Source organism: Crocodylus porosus, unplaced genomic scaffold (genome assembly GCF_001723895.1).
Source record: "Crocodylus porosus isolate Cpor-Errol unplaced genomic scaffold, CroPor_comp1, whole genome shotgun sequence".
Lineage (NCBI taxonomy): Eukaryota > Metazoa > Chordata > Crocodylia > Crocodylidae > Crocodylus > Crocodylus porosus.
In genome coordinates this window covers 20343577-20360683 of record NW_017728951.1, presented here as the reverse complement: position 1 = coordinate 20360683, position 17107 = coordinate 20343577, and the positions used below count along the sequence as shown (strand labels likewise).

Here is a 17107-nt window from a genome sequence, read left to right as displayed (position 1 = left end):
CTTCCTATTTCTTTAAGTGAAATATTTGCAAGTGATGGAAACATGCTCTCTAGGCTCACAACAATTTGCCTGTATCATGCATCATTAGTTGATTAGACTGTTGGTGTTGTCTGTTCCTCAAGCCTTTGAGTGTATTGACAAACAGTTTTCTTTCCAAACATACCAGATTTTTGTATACGTGCGTCACTTAGAAATTACAAGATACATAATTCAGTGATATAGTGGAAAAAAAACTACCCTTGCAATAAACATTTAGCCTTTCGAGCAGCTTCAGATTTCCAAGTGTCCTTTGATGCCTGTATGCCTTTGAGAGCATGAGTGGCCCGAGAAAGTCAGCAAGAACCGTTTTCTGATCCACAGCCCAGAGTTCACATATTTATCTGGGTCTGCAGCCATCTATTAATAGAACATACCGCATTTCCTTCACATAAAATACGAAGAGCACTTTGCTGAGAAAAAACCTGATGCGCCTTTCTGTCTTTGGGACCAGCTCATCACCCAGCTAAAATTAAAAAGTGAAGTCAGGCGGTTCTTGCACTCTATTTTTAAACTGCTTTAGTATATGAATGTGAGTGTGAAATCTTTCTTTAGGACTCTACTAACTTAATTATCCACTTATTCAAAACATTCCCTCATCAGATTACAGAACTATAACTGCATTACTGTATCCTGTGGGTTCTCTAGAAAAGAACAGGATTTTCTGTAGCTGTACGTTGTTTGTCTGATTGGTTTTTATGCCCAGATACTAGTTACATAATCATGTTTTAGTCCTAATTAGAGGCATCACAGAAGGTCATTAAAGTTGTCTCTCAAGAAATTCTGGTGAATAGAAATAGAAGAGATTAGCTGTTCAGTTTCTCATCTGCTAGGAGGCATTACAACTAGAGTTGTAACATTCTCCCAAACACGCTTTTTTAAAATAAAAATTGCAGTTAGTTTTGAGAGAACTTCATTTGAGACCAGTAATTGACATTGGAAGTGAAATTTTTGTTTTGATTTGAATGGACTTTTTTGAGCAACTCCAAAAATTAATTTTCTATATTTTGTGGAGTTTTGTTTTTTCCATTCTCAATTATTTATTGGTTTCCTAAAAGGAATAGAACAAAATATGTTTAAGATTAATTTTCTTTCCTGCTGCTTTTTTCAGCTCTAAAACTCTTCAAAACAAAAGCTTTGTATGGGTTACAAGTGAAAGGAATAATCAAATACTAACTTTACTATTCTAACATTTAAAAAATGCTGTTAACTTCAGAAAAATTGAAGAGTGGCAAAGTTAGTGCCATTTTTCTGGGGACTGTAGTTTGTCCGAATTTGCAGATGTTTTGAAAAAGAGAATAGAAAAGAGGAAAAAAATGGGGAAACCCAGATATCCAAAACAGACAATTTGATTATTTATTTCAATTGATGCTAAACAAAATATAGGAAAATGAATATTCAAAATTGTGTTTTCTAAAAAGTTAAAAATGAAAATTTCAAATGTAAAACTGAAAATGTAAGTGTCCAATTTGAAAAAAATCAAGCAATATTTTTTCCTGCAAAAACAAAATTTAGAAAATATTTCCAAAATAATTTAGAAAACTTTTCATGTGCAGCATTGCAAGTTGCTCTGTTTAGACTTATTAACAGTCTGCTGTCTTTAAATATGGGTATTTTTGGCCAGTAGCTGCCATCAAAATGAATAGGAAACCTCTGAGTTTACATAGAGCAAAATGATTTCTCCCCATATTCTTAGTAGGTGTGTTACCTTGTTTTACAGTGCAGTATGTGATGTAATATCCAGTCTGTTCCAACAGCTATTGAATAAGCTTGAATCTTGAATCCGGTTTATAGTGGACATCTTTCCTCCTTTAAATCTCTTCTCTGCACAATGCTTATAAGACACTATCCAATTAACAGGGTGGATTTGATTTATGTCAAATAGATTTAAAATCATGATTTAAATTACAATTTAAATCACTGGTAAGGAAGCCATGATTTAAATTATTGTTTTCTACTAAAAGTGCATTCTTGTGGTTTAATATGTACTTTATTCTTTTAACTTCTTCAAACTTTGCACTTTTAGAGAAAGGTAAGGGCTTGACTGTGTGTATGCAAACTTGCAGAGAGACAAGAGGGCTGAGGGGCAGGTAATCAGGTCTGTTCTCTCATCTCCATATACTGCTGTTACAAGGATGTTATCTTTGGAGACTCAGATCCACAGTCTGAGAACTGAAATTAAGCATGACACTGATGCTTAATGGGATCTTCTAGACTGAGCACTAAGTCCCATTGGGTAGAGTGGATTTCTTTAATCTTTACTAATCTATAGAGGAGCCTCTGGGAGCTCCATAAGATTGGGCCCCTAATACAGTCTGTGGCCCGTTGTGACCTATTTATAAAACTTTTCTAAAAAGTTTACATGACTATATTGTCTCAAATAGTCTATAATTAGAAGTTATAATCCCTATTCCATGAAGATATCTTTGATTTTTAATGTATCTTAAGTTATAACTATGTTTACATAGGTTTATTTAAAAACAAAATTAGAAAAAAATACAATTAAAAATATCTGATTAAAAATCCAATTTTAAAAAAACCCGTTGATTTTTATCTACCCCACCAGTTCATGAGAGCTTGAGAACTACTCTGGTGGTGATTAATTGCACCTCTGTAGAAACTGTACATACTAATTTCCTATCGCCCACTTTCATCTGCATGTCTTTTGGCTCCTTGGACGCTTTTTGGGGCATGGACTTTGCCAGGGTGGGCAAAATGCAGCCCATGGGCTGGATGCGGCCCACCAGGCCATTCTATCTGGCCTGCAGGGCCCCTGAAATATTTAGAAAATTAATATTTATCTGCCCTTGGCTGCCTATTATGTGGCCCTCGATAGCTTGTTAAAACTCAGCAAGTGGCCCTCTGCCGGAAATAATTGCCCACCCCTGGACTATACTTTGTATTCAGATAGAATCTAGTACATTGAGACTAAAATACTGATTTAGGAACCCTTGTATTTTGATTATGTATGGGATGGTATCATACTTTATTGCATACAATACGTCATGGAATATAATATGCACTTTGTTACTGAAAGAATGAAGAAGAATGATTTTTCCAGAGTTATGGCTACATAGAGCAGGAACAGAGGTTAATCTTCAGCTAACTCACCCTCCTATTGCTTGCTTAACTAACGCTGAAAAACCAGCTGTTTTTGAAGACTGGTCTCCATAAGTGAGTCTATGATTTTGAAAAGTGCAAAAGACTTTCCAGGACCATGAAATAGGAGACAAGATGAGGAACAGCTAGTAGATGGCAAGATTATCCTAGGAAAGGTTACCTTGATTCATGGAACATTAAGATGATTAAAAAGGAGATACCATCTTTAATACCCGTTGAGTGAAGAGGCGTGAGCTATGGATAGTAATACCGCAGCTGCTGCAGTGTGGAGCAGGACTTAAAGCGGGGTGCTTCTATCCCAGGCAGAAAATCAGTTTCTCCCTTTAATACACACACCTTAGTTTTGGGTGGTTGATTGGGGGTGGGCTGAGGAAGTATGTTATATGGGATGAAATATGATAATAAACTATAAAGTGACAAGGAAACTCTTGTTTGCCCATATATGTCATATATTTTATTTATATTCATCTAATGTCTGTGAGTGCTGCTGAGATGATGATAGTCTCAGTTAAGAATCTTTTCTTTAGATTCGTTCACCCACTGCTCATGTTCAGGTAGTTGCAAGGCACTCTGGGTGATTTTGCTTTAATGCTATTCTGATGTGCTGCAGAAAAGTAGGTTTTGAAGGTTGTTTCCAATTGTATCCCGATGCTCCTGGAAGGTGTGTTAGTAGGGATGAATAGGCCTACCTTTGAGCTAAGAGTAATTGGGTCCTGAGAGCATTTTCTTGTTGGGCTGGAAGTGCTGAGTGTTGGTGATGCAGGTTCTCCTGGTGTAATAACAGCCATTGCTTTCCTATCACCTATTCATCCTGTACTGCTTGATTCTGTGCTTTCCCTTTTCCTGGCTTGAAATTGTAAATTTCTCAGCACAAAGATATGCGTGGCATATTTGCATCTTGTCACAGAATGTATGCACTTTTCCCACAAACAGCTTCATTCTTTCATGAATAAAAGTTTCATTTTCAGACTTAAATCTGAACAATGAGATGACTTGAGCAGCAGGTTTTTTCACCCTGTTATTTATGCCCACTAGCTTTCCAACTGCTGGCTGTGGCCCAAACTAATTAAATGTTACTTTGCTGGATTATTAACAAAATGCCACTTGACAGTGAATGGAATGAGCTTTCCTTTGTAACATATAGATTGTAAAAGAACGTTGAGTTTTGAGAGTTCTCCATCTTGATTTCACCATGAAACACAGGCCCTTTGTGACCGCGGAAGCAGTGGAACGTGGATATTACATGCATTTGAGAGCTCCCCAGTTCTCTACTTCCACCCGTCAGACCGTCAGAAGACCACATGATTCATGTTTTTTAGCGACAGTTGGTAAGAGGAGCAGCAGCGTGACCCAGCACCCCAAGAAGTGTTAAGCCTGAGTTAGGCGGCTCAGTAGTGGAGTGAAGTGATACCCTTAAATCATGCTCCCTCTGGAGAATTTGCTCACTACAAATATGGTCTTTTGTAACTTGTTCTGTGTAAGATAGAGAGAACTCTTATGTTTTCATTAACAGGAGAGATGCGGTCAAAACATGAATGCTAAATTACAACGTAAAACATAGGCAGCTATACATTTACTAACACAATTCTACTCAGCTAATAAGGATAAGTTGATTATTTTTATCAGTTGCCTTTTAAAATTAAGCTGTTGATGCTCACAGTATATATAACCAATAGCTTGTGTTAGTGTGTCCAGTTCATTCAGCAAGTGGAAAGCGAATGGTGTGATTATAGTGAAGAGAATAATGGACATTTATAAACAATTAATTAAATTAATGTATTTGGCCAGCCAAATGAAGTGTTTTGTCGTTACCACCATCTGTTTTAAATACCTTACTGGCTTTAGCTTGTAGTACAAAAGATGCTTTAAATTCTCTAATGTCACTTTGAGAGAGAATTGGATTAAATTACCACAGAGCTAGAAACCATAGCTTCCTTTTAACAGCTTGAAAATTTTACGCATTTATTCAAATGCCGTACATTTTTACATGCACAAATTCATTACCCAAATTAAATGATTAAATGATAAAAATCCTTCTGCCCTTTTCTTCATTCTGTTGGCAGCGAAGGTATGCAAGTATTATAAAACACTGGTGTTTTATACTTCCCTTCGAAGTCAAAGCTGTATGATGTACTTAATTTGTTACTTTTGGAACTAGGAATTTTAGCCTGTACAATCTGTTTGGAACTTAATATTGGCCATGGGTCTATGAATTCTCTCTCTCAGTAACAGGCTCCCTGGTGTAGAGCTTAGGCAAATTGCGGTTAAGAAACTCTACAGCTGTCTTCAAGAAGAGGTGAAGAGGAGCAGCTGGATTTAGACAAAGTGCTGAAGTCAGTAGACCTTCATTCTGTTTTTGGAGATGACAGCATTTCCCTGCTTTTTTAAAGCACTTTGAGAGTACAGGCTAACATTGAACGTATGGAAGCTAATACTGGGAGTTTCCCCTGAGTTGGTAGAAGTTCAAGTTTCCCCTGGGTTGCTAGAAATTCACATTATAGCATGATGTGTAAATGCCATTCTCTGCTCCCAAAAATGGTGCCACACCACATTTTATTTCAGTCACAGTAATGTAGCTCAGAATAATTTACATTATTCAATTTGTGCAATCAAAATGGGGCCCATGCCATTTCCCCATGGGGTTAATAGTTTTGCTCCCTTCCATTCATTTGCATTGGGATTTTGTCAGAGATTAATTTTTTCAAGATACATTTGCTGTGGTCCCAGTGGCTGATTTAAACATCTGAGCAGTGTGATTATTTTTCTTGAAAAAATAATGTGAAACTTCAAATGGATCTCACTAAGGGATGGAGATCTTAGCATTAATTTCAAAATGTAATTATTAAAATTGAGTTTGGTTCAATACAAAAATGCACAAAAAAGAACCGGTAAAAGAAAAAAATTACACACTTTCCAAATCTGTAAAATTGTATCAATAAGCAGCAACTATACCTATTTAAGACGGTGGAAGGTTCCTATTACATTAATTAGTATAGTCTTTTAGAGATTTGAAGTTTGAATTGACATTGGTCTCGCACCCTAGAAAAATACATACCTTTTCTTTCTGGACAGAAGTGATCAAACAACATGTAATCTTAAATTGACCTTATTTTATGTAACAGAATAAAATAACCATTTGTACAACTTGTTAATTATTAGCATTTGTAAAAATAATATACTGTAGATGTTTCAGTATAGCAAGACTGGATTGTGTTAAGTATGGTTTAAACAGGGACTAGATTCTTACCCATTACCTAGAGTAGCTTTTGAGACTCCTTTGTTCCTATGGGTTCTTTACCTGCTGCCTCTTCCAGCACTGTCCCCCTCCCACTTTTTACCTTTGTACTCAAATCAACGTCTACATTTTATACGCTGGTCTGTGCATGTCCTTTTACAGCATCTGATAAAGCGAGCTCCAGTTCATGAAAGCTTATGCTAAAATAGACAGGCTCCTATAGATGTGCAGGGGGCCAGCTCCAATGCACTGTAAGTCCAGTGCGTCAGAGCAGACTCAAGTCTGCTGGAGCATGGAACTCGGCATGGTCCAGCAGCCTCCAGCATCACGTGCATCAGTGTCCCGTCACTGAGACAGGACGATGGGGTGCTTTGAACTAAAGCTGGTTTCTGCCGCCATTTTTCAGCAGGGGGGCGCTGATATATGTGACACTTGCACACTTTCAATTAGGATGGCACTGTAGTTAAGACACCCTTCTCCACTGCCTCCCAGAGCATGTCTACAAATGCCCTTAGTCTATAAGGTTCAAAATACCCTCCCTTCTGCTTAACTTCAGACTAACACAGCTACCTAGGTCTCTCAGTATAGGAAGAACCAGTGATGAAAGAACCAAAGATAATGGGTGACAGCTCTGTGAAATATAGTATTAGTTAAATTATGCAGTGTCAATGAAATAAAGTAAAGAGTACTGTACTAGTATTGTGTTAATAAAAAAATGGAAGATGTATAGCCATTTTAATTTAATCAGCATAGGTTATTTCAGAAAAAGTATTTGCATTATTTAAGTATTATTATTCACAAATGTTCCACGCTGATATGACTATTCCTTTGTTTTCTTCAAAATAATTAAAATGGTTATATCCTTCCAAATACCCTGCATTGATTTAAATAGGGGGTTTGTGTTAGGTTAGGAACTCTTTTACTACCTTTGGGTGATCTTTGGTTCAAAGCATGAGGTTTAAGGTGTCAAGTAATAAAATTAATGTGCTCTTTCTATGTGCTTCCCAGATCCTGTCTCATGCTTTGGCTGTCCTGTCAGTTTGGAGCTGAGATTATAGCAAGTGCTTTGGACGGTTAGATGAGCGTGTTGATGAGTGATTTACTTATTTATTTATTTAAAGCAGTGTGGATGTATGACATCCTTGGCATCAGTTATAAGTTATTTGGTTTGTGCACTGAATTGTGCTGTGAGGTTAAATTTAATGAACTTTTCATTACATTTATAAAAAAGAATTAGCAAAACCTTTTGGTTAGTAATCGTAGAAGCGGCATTATTGACACTAACATTTTAAACCAGTGTGTCAGAACACGTAGGCTAAGTCCAGACAGTCCAAAAGCCTGAGACTGAGTTGATTCAATCTTTGCGGATTCCTTAAAGTGGCATAGATTTACTCAATAATGAACAGAACGGACGTTTACTTTTGAGTTGGGAAAGGCAGGCGAAGGCCTGCACTGACTCAGATCAAAAGACACGGGGTGCTAGAATTTGCGTCCTAGCTTGCCGGCCATCCCCGGCTTACTAGCTGTCACACACCCCCAGCCCTCTGCTGTCCTCCTGCAGCAGAGAAACAGTCCCTCATCCCAGCTGGCCCTGAGCTTGGGTGTCTGCCTACATGGGGGGAGCCCCAGGCCTCTGGAGGGTTTCCCCTGGCCAGCCCGAGATCTCCTTGAGCTGTGATCTGCCCAGCTGTGGAGGGGGGAAAGGTGAGAGTAATTTCAGCCCCTGCTTCTCGCTGCCATGCCAGGCCAGTGCAAGTCACTGATGCACAGCAGGAAGGGAGAAAAGAGTCCCTGCTCCTAGGGCCAGCTGCCGAGTCCTGGTCAGCCCACCTGCGGGGGGCAGGTGCTTCCCTCTCTGCGTACTGGTTTTTGTGGGTCTGTGTATTTAACATGGGTCCAGTTCTTTACTTTCATGTTTTCCCCTACTGTGCTTATAGGTAAACCAGCCTTTGGGCTTTGGCATTTGAGTCAAAATTTCAAGTGGCAAGTGGTAGGCGAACCAGCCAATTTTTTTCCAGTAAATAGTAAATCCACAAAAAAATGCAGTTTTAGCCAGGGAGGAGTAGGGAGAAATCAAAATTGTTCACAGATTTCAGTCATCTCATCCAAACTTTCATTATGGATCAGAAACAAAGAGCCTGGACTCTGCATTGGAAAGCTGGCAATTCGATAGGTGAAGAGGACTTTACAAATCAGCACTATTAGCTGCTGGGCTGCCTGCTGCTATATTTTTCATTAGCAGAACCTGGGGTATTTGATTCAGTTCACTCAGCCTTAAGCATAGCTCCAATTAATTGTAGTTACAGTTGAAGTTGTAATATTCTCAGTATGTTCCCTGCCATATTGTCTTACCCAGTCAGTAACTTAGATCGTCATCTCTTTGGGAGTCAGGAACCCCTACTTCTGAGTTTGCCCTAATGAAGTAACAACCTCATAGATACCATAACAACAAGATATGGCCAACGCGGGGAAACTTCCAGTTGCCTTGCTAGTCATGGAAAAATTTTGTACCCCAACACCTCACTTATGGCCACATTGATGAATTAACTGATTCAATATTAAAAAGAGGCTTACATTAAAATATAGTCTGACTTGCAAGTAGGCTGGAAATTAAATTTCAGATTTTTTAAAATATATTTATTCAGAGCAATATCCTGCTTAATAAGGCAGTCTCACATGATACAAATCACTCTTCAGGCATTCATGATGGAGCTCAAATTGGTTATGTTGTTAGTCAGAAGAGATTCAGGCAACTTCAAAGTGTTTGTGGTTTTCTGACAACATGTTCCAGATGGTGGGATATGAGGTAATTTATATGGTATCATACACTTCGCTACTGTGCATGCAGTCTTATCCAGCACATAACCACAAGCCTTGTAGAAACTCATTAGGATAATACAACTATCTTTGAAACATTCTTTATTATGTTATGAAAACTACAGATTAACAAGTCACTGGTCGGTGAATGCAAGAAGATTGATTACTACTTAAAGCTCTCACATAACTACATAGCTAAACTGGATTAACTAGTTCAAACTAAACTAGAGTTGATTAATTCCATTTTTCTAAGGTTAGTAAAGTAATTCACATCCATTGTATAGTATATTTTGTTAACAGTATAGGATATTAGCAGATACTTGCAGTGTTTTGATGTTCTTCAAAGAGAAGTAGCAGTAAAACATTTTTTTTTGTGTTGGCTTGAAATAAAATTAAATTGCTGGCATCAGTGTTAAGGTAGACATACAGGCTGATATCAAGTTAACTGCAATTTGCAGTTGCTCATAATTCTCCTGGTGTCATTACAGCAATGTTGTTTACTAACTGATGCTTTTATTAGGCTGACAAATAAGATTCATACAGCTTTTTAAAACTAGGCACCCTTTGAATGGTAAGAATGCATCAAATTTAAACAGACATTTAGCACAGGATTTTCTAAGTCATCACAGATGGTGTCAGATGAGTCGTGTAGCCCAACTATGGATACGTATTGATCAAAATTTTTGGGTTGTAGGGCTCAGTGTCCTCCAGGGCTAAGTACAGACAGTCAGAAAGCCCAAGGCTGAATCGATTCAGTCTTTTCAGGTTAGTCTAAACTGAAGATATTAAACTGAGCAAAAACTGGACATTCACTTTTGATTCAGGAGATGCAGCCACATACCTGCAGTGGCTCAGGCCAGAAGCTGAGAGCGTGCTAGAGCACACAGCTCTCTGGCACATAGCCAGCATGGACTGTGCTTGTTCACTTCTTCCTGCTGCCCCCAAAGTCACTGGGATTTGCAGTTCAGAATTACAGCAGCAAGACTCTGCAGGATTGCTCATCACTTCCTGTTCCTGCTTCCAGGTGCCTCTGAGATCTGTAGTTCACAGTAGCAGTAAGTTTTTAGCAGGGCAGGGTAGCTCTGTACTTTGAAGGGGAGCTTAACTCCTCGCCCTGACCCCAGACAGGGTTTGCCTAGGGGGGCAGTTGCTGCCCCCACCTGCACAATCCTTCTCTGCTGGAGCAGACGACCTAGCCCAGTCCAATCCAGGGCATGCTGGGGGACTGTGTTTTAACTTAAACCAGGAAGGGGTCTAGGACAGAAGTTGCCCAAACCAGTTTGACCCAAATCAGTTAAGTCTGATACCAAATTCAACCAGATTTATTTTAAAGCAGTTTCAGCCGTTTTGAAATGGGTTTATGTGCACCGAACTTCTGTTCTGTTCTGTTACAGGTTTAAACCAGTTTCTGATTACTTAAACTGGTTTTTGTGTAACTTCGGTCCCTAGCAAAATTGTTATCAGAAATAATAGAAGAGTCTTTAAATGATTCCCTTACTTCTTCCACAGGCCCATCTACTTAAATCAGGTACAGGAAATGGGACTGGAGTAAGACTAAGAGTTGGGAAGAGGTGCACATTTCTTGAGAGCATTGCACAACCTCTGAGAGAGAAACTTCTTAAAAAATGAAGCAGACAATCACAGCATATAGTTCCTTGCAGCTTCCTTTGAAGCATCTGGTAGTGGGCACTGCAGGATTCTGGGCTAGAACCCCTTCCCCCCCTTCCCTCCCCAATCTAACATGGCAATTGTTATATAATTGACCTGTATTTCCAAAGTAGAAAAGGGGGTTTGGAATATGGGTAGGATTCTCACTCCTAAAAGCTCATTTACCATAATTACAATTACAAAAAAGTGCATCATATTCAACTGCAACTGTTGTCCCTTCTTAATTTCTCAGATGTTTGTTATCATGCATGGCATTGCACAGCTGTGAAATGTTTTTATTTTCCCTTCACCATATGCCTAGGGAGTTGCATAATTCAGTGCGGAAATGTCGTCTTATAGAGGGGAAAAAAAGAACTATGTGATGAGCATGCCTTTCTTTTTTTTATAGCTTTCTGATTTCTTTCACTTAATTGGACTGTTTTTGACAAATTTTTGCTATTCTCAGTCATTCCATCCAGGCTTGTTAATTGAATAAAGCTGTTTTTGCTTAATTCAGTGCTACTGACCATGATTGTAACTTGATTTCTATTGAAGGACAGTGGATTTCTGTAAGAACTCCAGAAGTTATTTAGTTCGTGTATTTATTTAAAACGTGCTGAAATGTTATGTCTGTAGCTGACTTTTCCTAAGTTTAGGAAGGCTTAATTCTGAGCCATTGTGGGTGGTCTTGGTATCATTCATTGTGTGGCCATTACGTTGGTGTTCAGCATTGTCAAGTGCCACATATCTTGGGTAAGCTATTCTGTGCCTTCAGCTGGGCTCCAGGCAGCAGTAGCTAATCCTCCCTGCCTGTGAGGATTTTTGTGGCTGTTTTCTGCAAGCATCTGGGAACATGGAGCAAGAATTGCAGGGGAGGGCAGCGGGAAGAACAGGAGCCTTGGAAGACTGCCACCATCCTCTGCCCTTTCTTCTCCCACGCACCATCTTTCAGATTCTCCTCCACTGCGACCCCTTCCAGCAGCCTTGATGCCTTCCAATACTTATTTGCCCCCTTTCCTGTATGATTCTCCTATTCGTCTCTGCCAAGCCCTCTTTTGCTTGTCAGGTGCAGGTGATCATCTCGACTTCTGCCTCCCCCAGCCACTGTTGCCTCTGAGCTGAGGAAAATCTGCTAGTTTTTTGTGCATTGGCTAGAAATATTGGAAAGAAGGCTATGGAGAATTGGGCAATGATCAATGTTAATGGTGTGGAATCCAGTTTGCCGACTTAAGTTGAGACTTACTGTTTGCTTACTAAGAGGGACTAGAGATTTTCAAAGCCGATGCAAGTCCACAATAGGTTTTTGTTTTGTTTTGGGTTTTTTTAAGAAAATCATTTTTATTTGGCAACTTAGAATTAACTGCCTGGTAGCTGTTTGTCAGCTGTGTTTTGGCATTAAATGAACTTTGAATTTAGTTAATTCCATGTTGATGGGACAGCGTAGAGTGTGTATAAGAGCTACAAAAACCTAATTTAGGCTGTCGAGTTAATGGAGTATAGGGTGACCTTCCTCGCATTTTCAGGATTCCATATAGGGGTCTGAATACTGGTTGAAGGGTGTAGTCTGGCATATCAGAGCACTAACATAAGGAGCAGTCACTGAGTTAGCCAGGCCCACATTCCATAGGCTTCAAATCTAAACCAGGAGCACAGAAGGTCACCACTGAATTAACTCTGTGTCTAGGAAGCATCCGATCCAGGATTAATCATAGATATTGATAAATCAACCGGGATTTATTGTTTAGTTTAGTTATGACCAAGGTGGATAAAAATCAACGACTTTTAATAAAAATATGTAAAAAAAATTGGTTTTAAACATTTTAAGTTGGATATTTTTATTTTACCACTTCAATTATTTTGTTAAGATTAAAAAAAAAAACCTGTATAAAGATAGTTTTAATTTAAGATATGTTAAAGATCAAAGATATCATCATGGAATAGGGATTATAACTTCTAATTATAGACTATTTGAGACGATATATTCTAACTCTGTATTATCTGAGACAATGTAACTTTTTTTTGAAATTTTTTCTAAATAGGTCACAACAGGCCATTAGGGGCCCAATATTATGGGGTTCCCAGAAGCTCCTGTATAGATTAGTAAAGATTAAAGAAATCCACTCTACCCAATGGGACTTAGTGCTCAGTCTAGAAGATCCCATTAAGCATCGGTGTCATGCTTAATTTCAGTTCTCAAACTGTGGATCTGAGTCTCCAAAGATAACATCCTTGTAACAGCAGTATATGGAGATGAGAGAACAGACCTGATTACCTGCCCCTCAGCCCTCTTGTCTCTCTGCAAGTTTGCGTACACACAGTCAAGCCCTTACCTTTCTCTCAAAGTGCAAAGTTTGAAGAAGTTAAAAGAATAAAGGATATTAAACCACAAGAATGCACTTTTAGTAGAAAACAATAATTTAAATCATGGCTTCCTTACCAGTGATTTAATTTGTGTTTTAAATAATGGTTCAGATTAATTTGATTTAAATCAAATCCACGCTGATATGGCAGTGCAAGATTATTTATAATTGTGCATGATTTTTTAAATTCCTTTTTAATTTTGATTCTGTACCAGTTGTAACGTGCACTACTGGTTTTGAAATGTAGTTGATTTAAAATACTGTATTGGAACGTTATTGTAAATATACCTCTGCAATCTTTTGTGGTTTTGCAACCACATTTTCCTATTGCAATAACAAAGTCCCTACCAACAAAAGAACTTTCTATACAGAAAACAGTCATGTATGAAATACCTTAAAAACCCAGGTGTTTCAGTAAGTAGAACTAGTTTTCATTTTTAACATCAGTAGCCTAAAAATCATTCAGGCACAAGTGTTACTTTTTAAAAATGTTGGTAATACCCATCCTTCCACTTAAGTTTCCAATAAATCCTAAATTCAGCAGTTTTTTACATGTGTAATCTTGCATTTTATTGCAGGCACTTATTTCAGCAGGGAATCTGGGGACAACCTGATTAAAAAAATAGGGTTTATAGTACATGCTGAAATCAGGGGTTTTTTTGTACATATATCTGCTTATGGTTAAATAGGGGCAGGTGCATGCTGAGGAAACCCTGAAACATAGCAAACATCTTATTGAAAAGTCTGTAATATTGTATCTCTCTGTTGCAGAAAACGTTATTGTAATTTAGCATTTTCTTTTAGATCCTGATATTTGCTAAACAAAATAATGTATTCAAGATCTGCATGGTTTACTTTTTCCCCCTCTTTTGGATTATTCATTTTAGTATTTTACAATGTAATTCTGCTGTGAAAAGTGATTGCAAAAACTCCGCATTCTGACCCAACATATCTGTGTGCTATTGCAATACTAACTAATAATAGTTACAGCAACAACAGTGTCCCAAATGAGATACTGGTTTATTTAAAAAAAAAATATTTTCTACTCTTAGTTCTGCATGAGAATTAAAGCAAAGAGAAATGTGTTATTTTTATTTCAGCTTCTGTATCATCAAAAGGAGTGCCTTGTTTAGAAAAACCAAGCCAAACCTGTTCATTATGTTCCGAAAGTAAGATCTTTGAAGTCTTGCCCCGTCCCCGCAACCCCTTCAGCTTTACAGTCCCAGATGGACGGCTGGCAATTCAGACTCTTTTTAAAAAAACTTTTAAACTACCTATATGGAATGGGGAATTCTTTAGAAAAACCTGAAACCCAGCAATGCTGTTTTGAGCTGCCTTTCAGAGAATGTCTGTTTAGCGTGCATTCATGGCATATGTTCACTGCTGGCTTAAAATTAACACATTTACTTGAAATTTTGAAGGAAAGTCTCAGGTTAATGAAGAGGTGCAGGTTTAAGAGTGTAAATGGACTTCTGTTAATTAACACCTACTTAATCACATGATCTTACCACTGATTTATGTGCTGATCTTTGTTTCACACATGGCTAACTTGTTACCAGTGTTTGGAATTTATTACGGAATAATACTTGTGCTTCAAACTACTACATCTAGCTTTGCGCATTTCTCTTGATTTCATAATCTTATTCAGCCCTTAGTTTTTCTAGTATTTTGGGTGATATAATGTACTACCAAAAATTCTGCCTTGAATCTTCTTGTTAAATGTCTAACTTAATTGCCAGGATTTACAGAAACTTGACTAAATTATGAAGAAGCCACTTTTGTTCTTTGGGCAGCTTTTTGATAATTCATTCTGGTGCACTGTACTTGCTGGTAGCATCCTTATGGAGTCACACATGTGTTTGCTTGCAGTGAACACAGCTTTTTCTGAAGATTTCCTTTCTTGTATAGAGTGTTACAGGTCAGGTTTTCACAATCTTAGAAGCTGCCTTAGAAATATGTTCTGGAGTCTTTGGGGTTTTAAGAAAAACTTGTGTAAATATGGGTTGTGAATAATTTATTTTGCCCTCATCCAATATGCCTTTCCTGAAATTTCCATTTTTAAATTAAATAAATGTAAAAAATTTCTAATAAGACTCAGCACTGACAGTGAAAGTAAAAAGCTTGACCTGATTCTCTTGTAAAGAATGCTGTATGTCTCAAGTGAAAATTTTACCCAGTTCTTATTAAGGAGATCCAGATTAATAGAAATGTCTTGTTAGGAAATTGTTCAGGTACCCAGGTTGTAGCTGTATTGGTTTAGAGGAGAAAGCAATCAGGGCTCGTAATAGAGATGATATCTTTTATTAAACCAACAGGATTTTTGCAAAAAAATTTAAAAGAATTTTTTTTTTTGCAAAAATCCTGTTGGTCTAAATAAAAGATATCATCTCTACTACAAGTCCTGATTGCCTTGTTAGGAAATTTGCACTTCAGCAAATACAGCAGAAGAAATCAATTTTCAAAAATCTGCCCATTAAAAATGAGAACTATTGTATCCAGTAAAATTAGCATCTAATGGAACTCTAAAAGATTCTGATCTGTGTATATTTATTTATTTATTTTAATAATTCAAAATACTGATATGTAACAATGAAACATAACTAATCCGCAGACCACTGTGACTTCAGGCTATTTCAGGCATCTGGTTACTTTTCATCTGATAAGCCAGTAAGAACCCATACTTGTTATTTGACTTGTTTCCTAGCTGCCAACGCTTTAACTTAACTGGACTGCTTTTTGAAAACCATGTGCAGTGGAGCAGTGCTAATTTGGGTAAATGGTCAGAAGGTGCGTGGAGAATTACTGCATTGTTGTGAGCAAGAGAACAAACTCAAGTTAAGAAGCAAAGCCAATGGATCCAAAAAGGTATCTCATTCATTTAATTTGACAATGTTAATGTACCTCTAATTTGAATAATTGTTAACAATGGATTAGTGAAAGTTTTTCATATTTTCTGTAAAACGGCAAAGATTTAACAACATCTTAAGAGCTATTAAATCTCTCCTGAGAAGTGGGGAGCAATCTTTGTGTGTCTGGCTATATTATAAAATGGATAGATTAGCTGAATGTGGATAAGGAGTATCTGTTGGGGATTCTTTTTTATGTTTATTATAAAATATTTAGCAGTATCTCTAGGAGGTGAGGTTTTTTTACTTTGCTAATATTGAGCCAATCTTGAAAATACACCAGCAAAAGCATTTATGTAGTAATAGCTTTTCTGAAAATTTGTTTCTTGGCCTTGACAATCTTGCTTTTTCAAGAGCATGTCAAAGAAGCAGCTATTTTCAATTAGGTTATACCAACTCCAGATTCCATTATTTTAAGTGCTTTAATGGATTTCACAAAGCAACTGACTAGCAGATAACTTTGGAAATGTGCATGGCTACTTTCAGACTCAGTCTATTTTTGACACTGAGACCAACAACAGGCTCTGGCTTTTGTCAGGTCAGCTGGTGGCAACTGAAGGCGTTATCATGTTTTTTCTTAGTTTCTAGCATATTGTTATCCCTCCTAGGTCACAGGGTGATTAGGAGATAGCTCTGGTATTTAAACATCTAGATAGGCAATGTCACAGAACTTGTTTTTCTATTTTTAATGATGCTCACAATGATTGGTAGGCAGACCCAGTTATCTGCAAAGGTCAAGAAATACATGGGGGGGGTGCATCGGATCACAGAAAAATATATCCTGCTACCGCCTCACTTCAAAAAAAGAAGGGGTTAATAGCATAGATTGTTGGTGTTTAATAAATTGTGGGGATATGCGCATCTAAATATTTATCCTAATTCTCATTTATTTATTTGGTGATCATTTTTGTTTTATAAAATTGTTGGTAGCAGAAACGTATTTTTGTGATTATCATTTTGGTGGGTTCAGTTGAAAATATTTTCAA

General features: G+C 37.6%; 1 protein-coding gene across 3 annotated transcripts in view; it reads left to right on the top strand.

Annotated features, from left to right (window-relative positions):
- Nucleotides 1-17107, top strand: part of RBM20 (RNA binding motif protein 20) — a 143740-nt gene that overhangs the window by 19638 nt on the left and 106995 nt on the right. For 2 of the 3 annotated variants that reach the window (XM_019556226.1, XM_019556224.1), the window contains exons 2-3: nt 4380-4381; nt 15920-16080. In XM_019556226.1, the coding sequence (XP_019411771.1) occupies nt 16067-16080 (14 nt within the window). In that variant the 5' untranslated portion in view covers nt 4380-4381; nt 15920-16066. The remainder of the gene's footprint in view (nt 1-4379; nt 4382-15919; nt 16081-17107) is intronic. The other variant, XM_019556225.1, reaches the window with a different exon arrangement.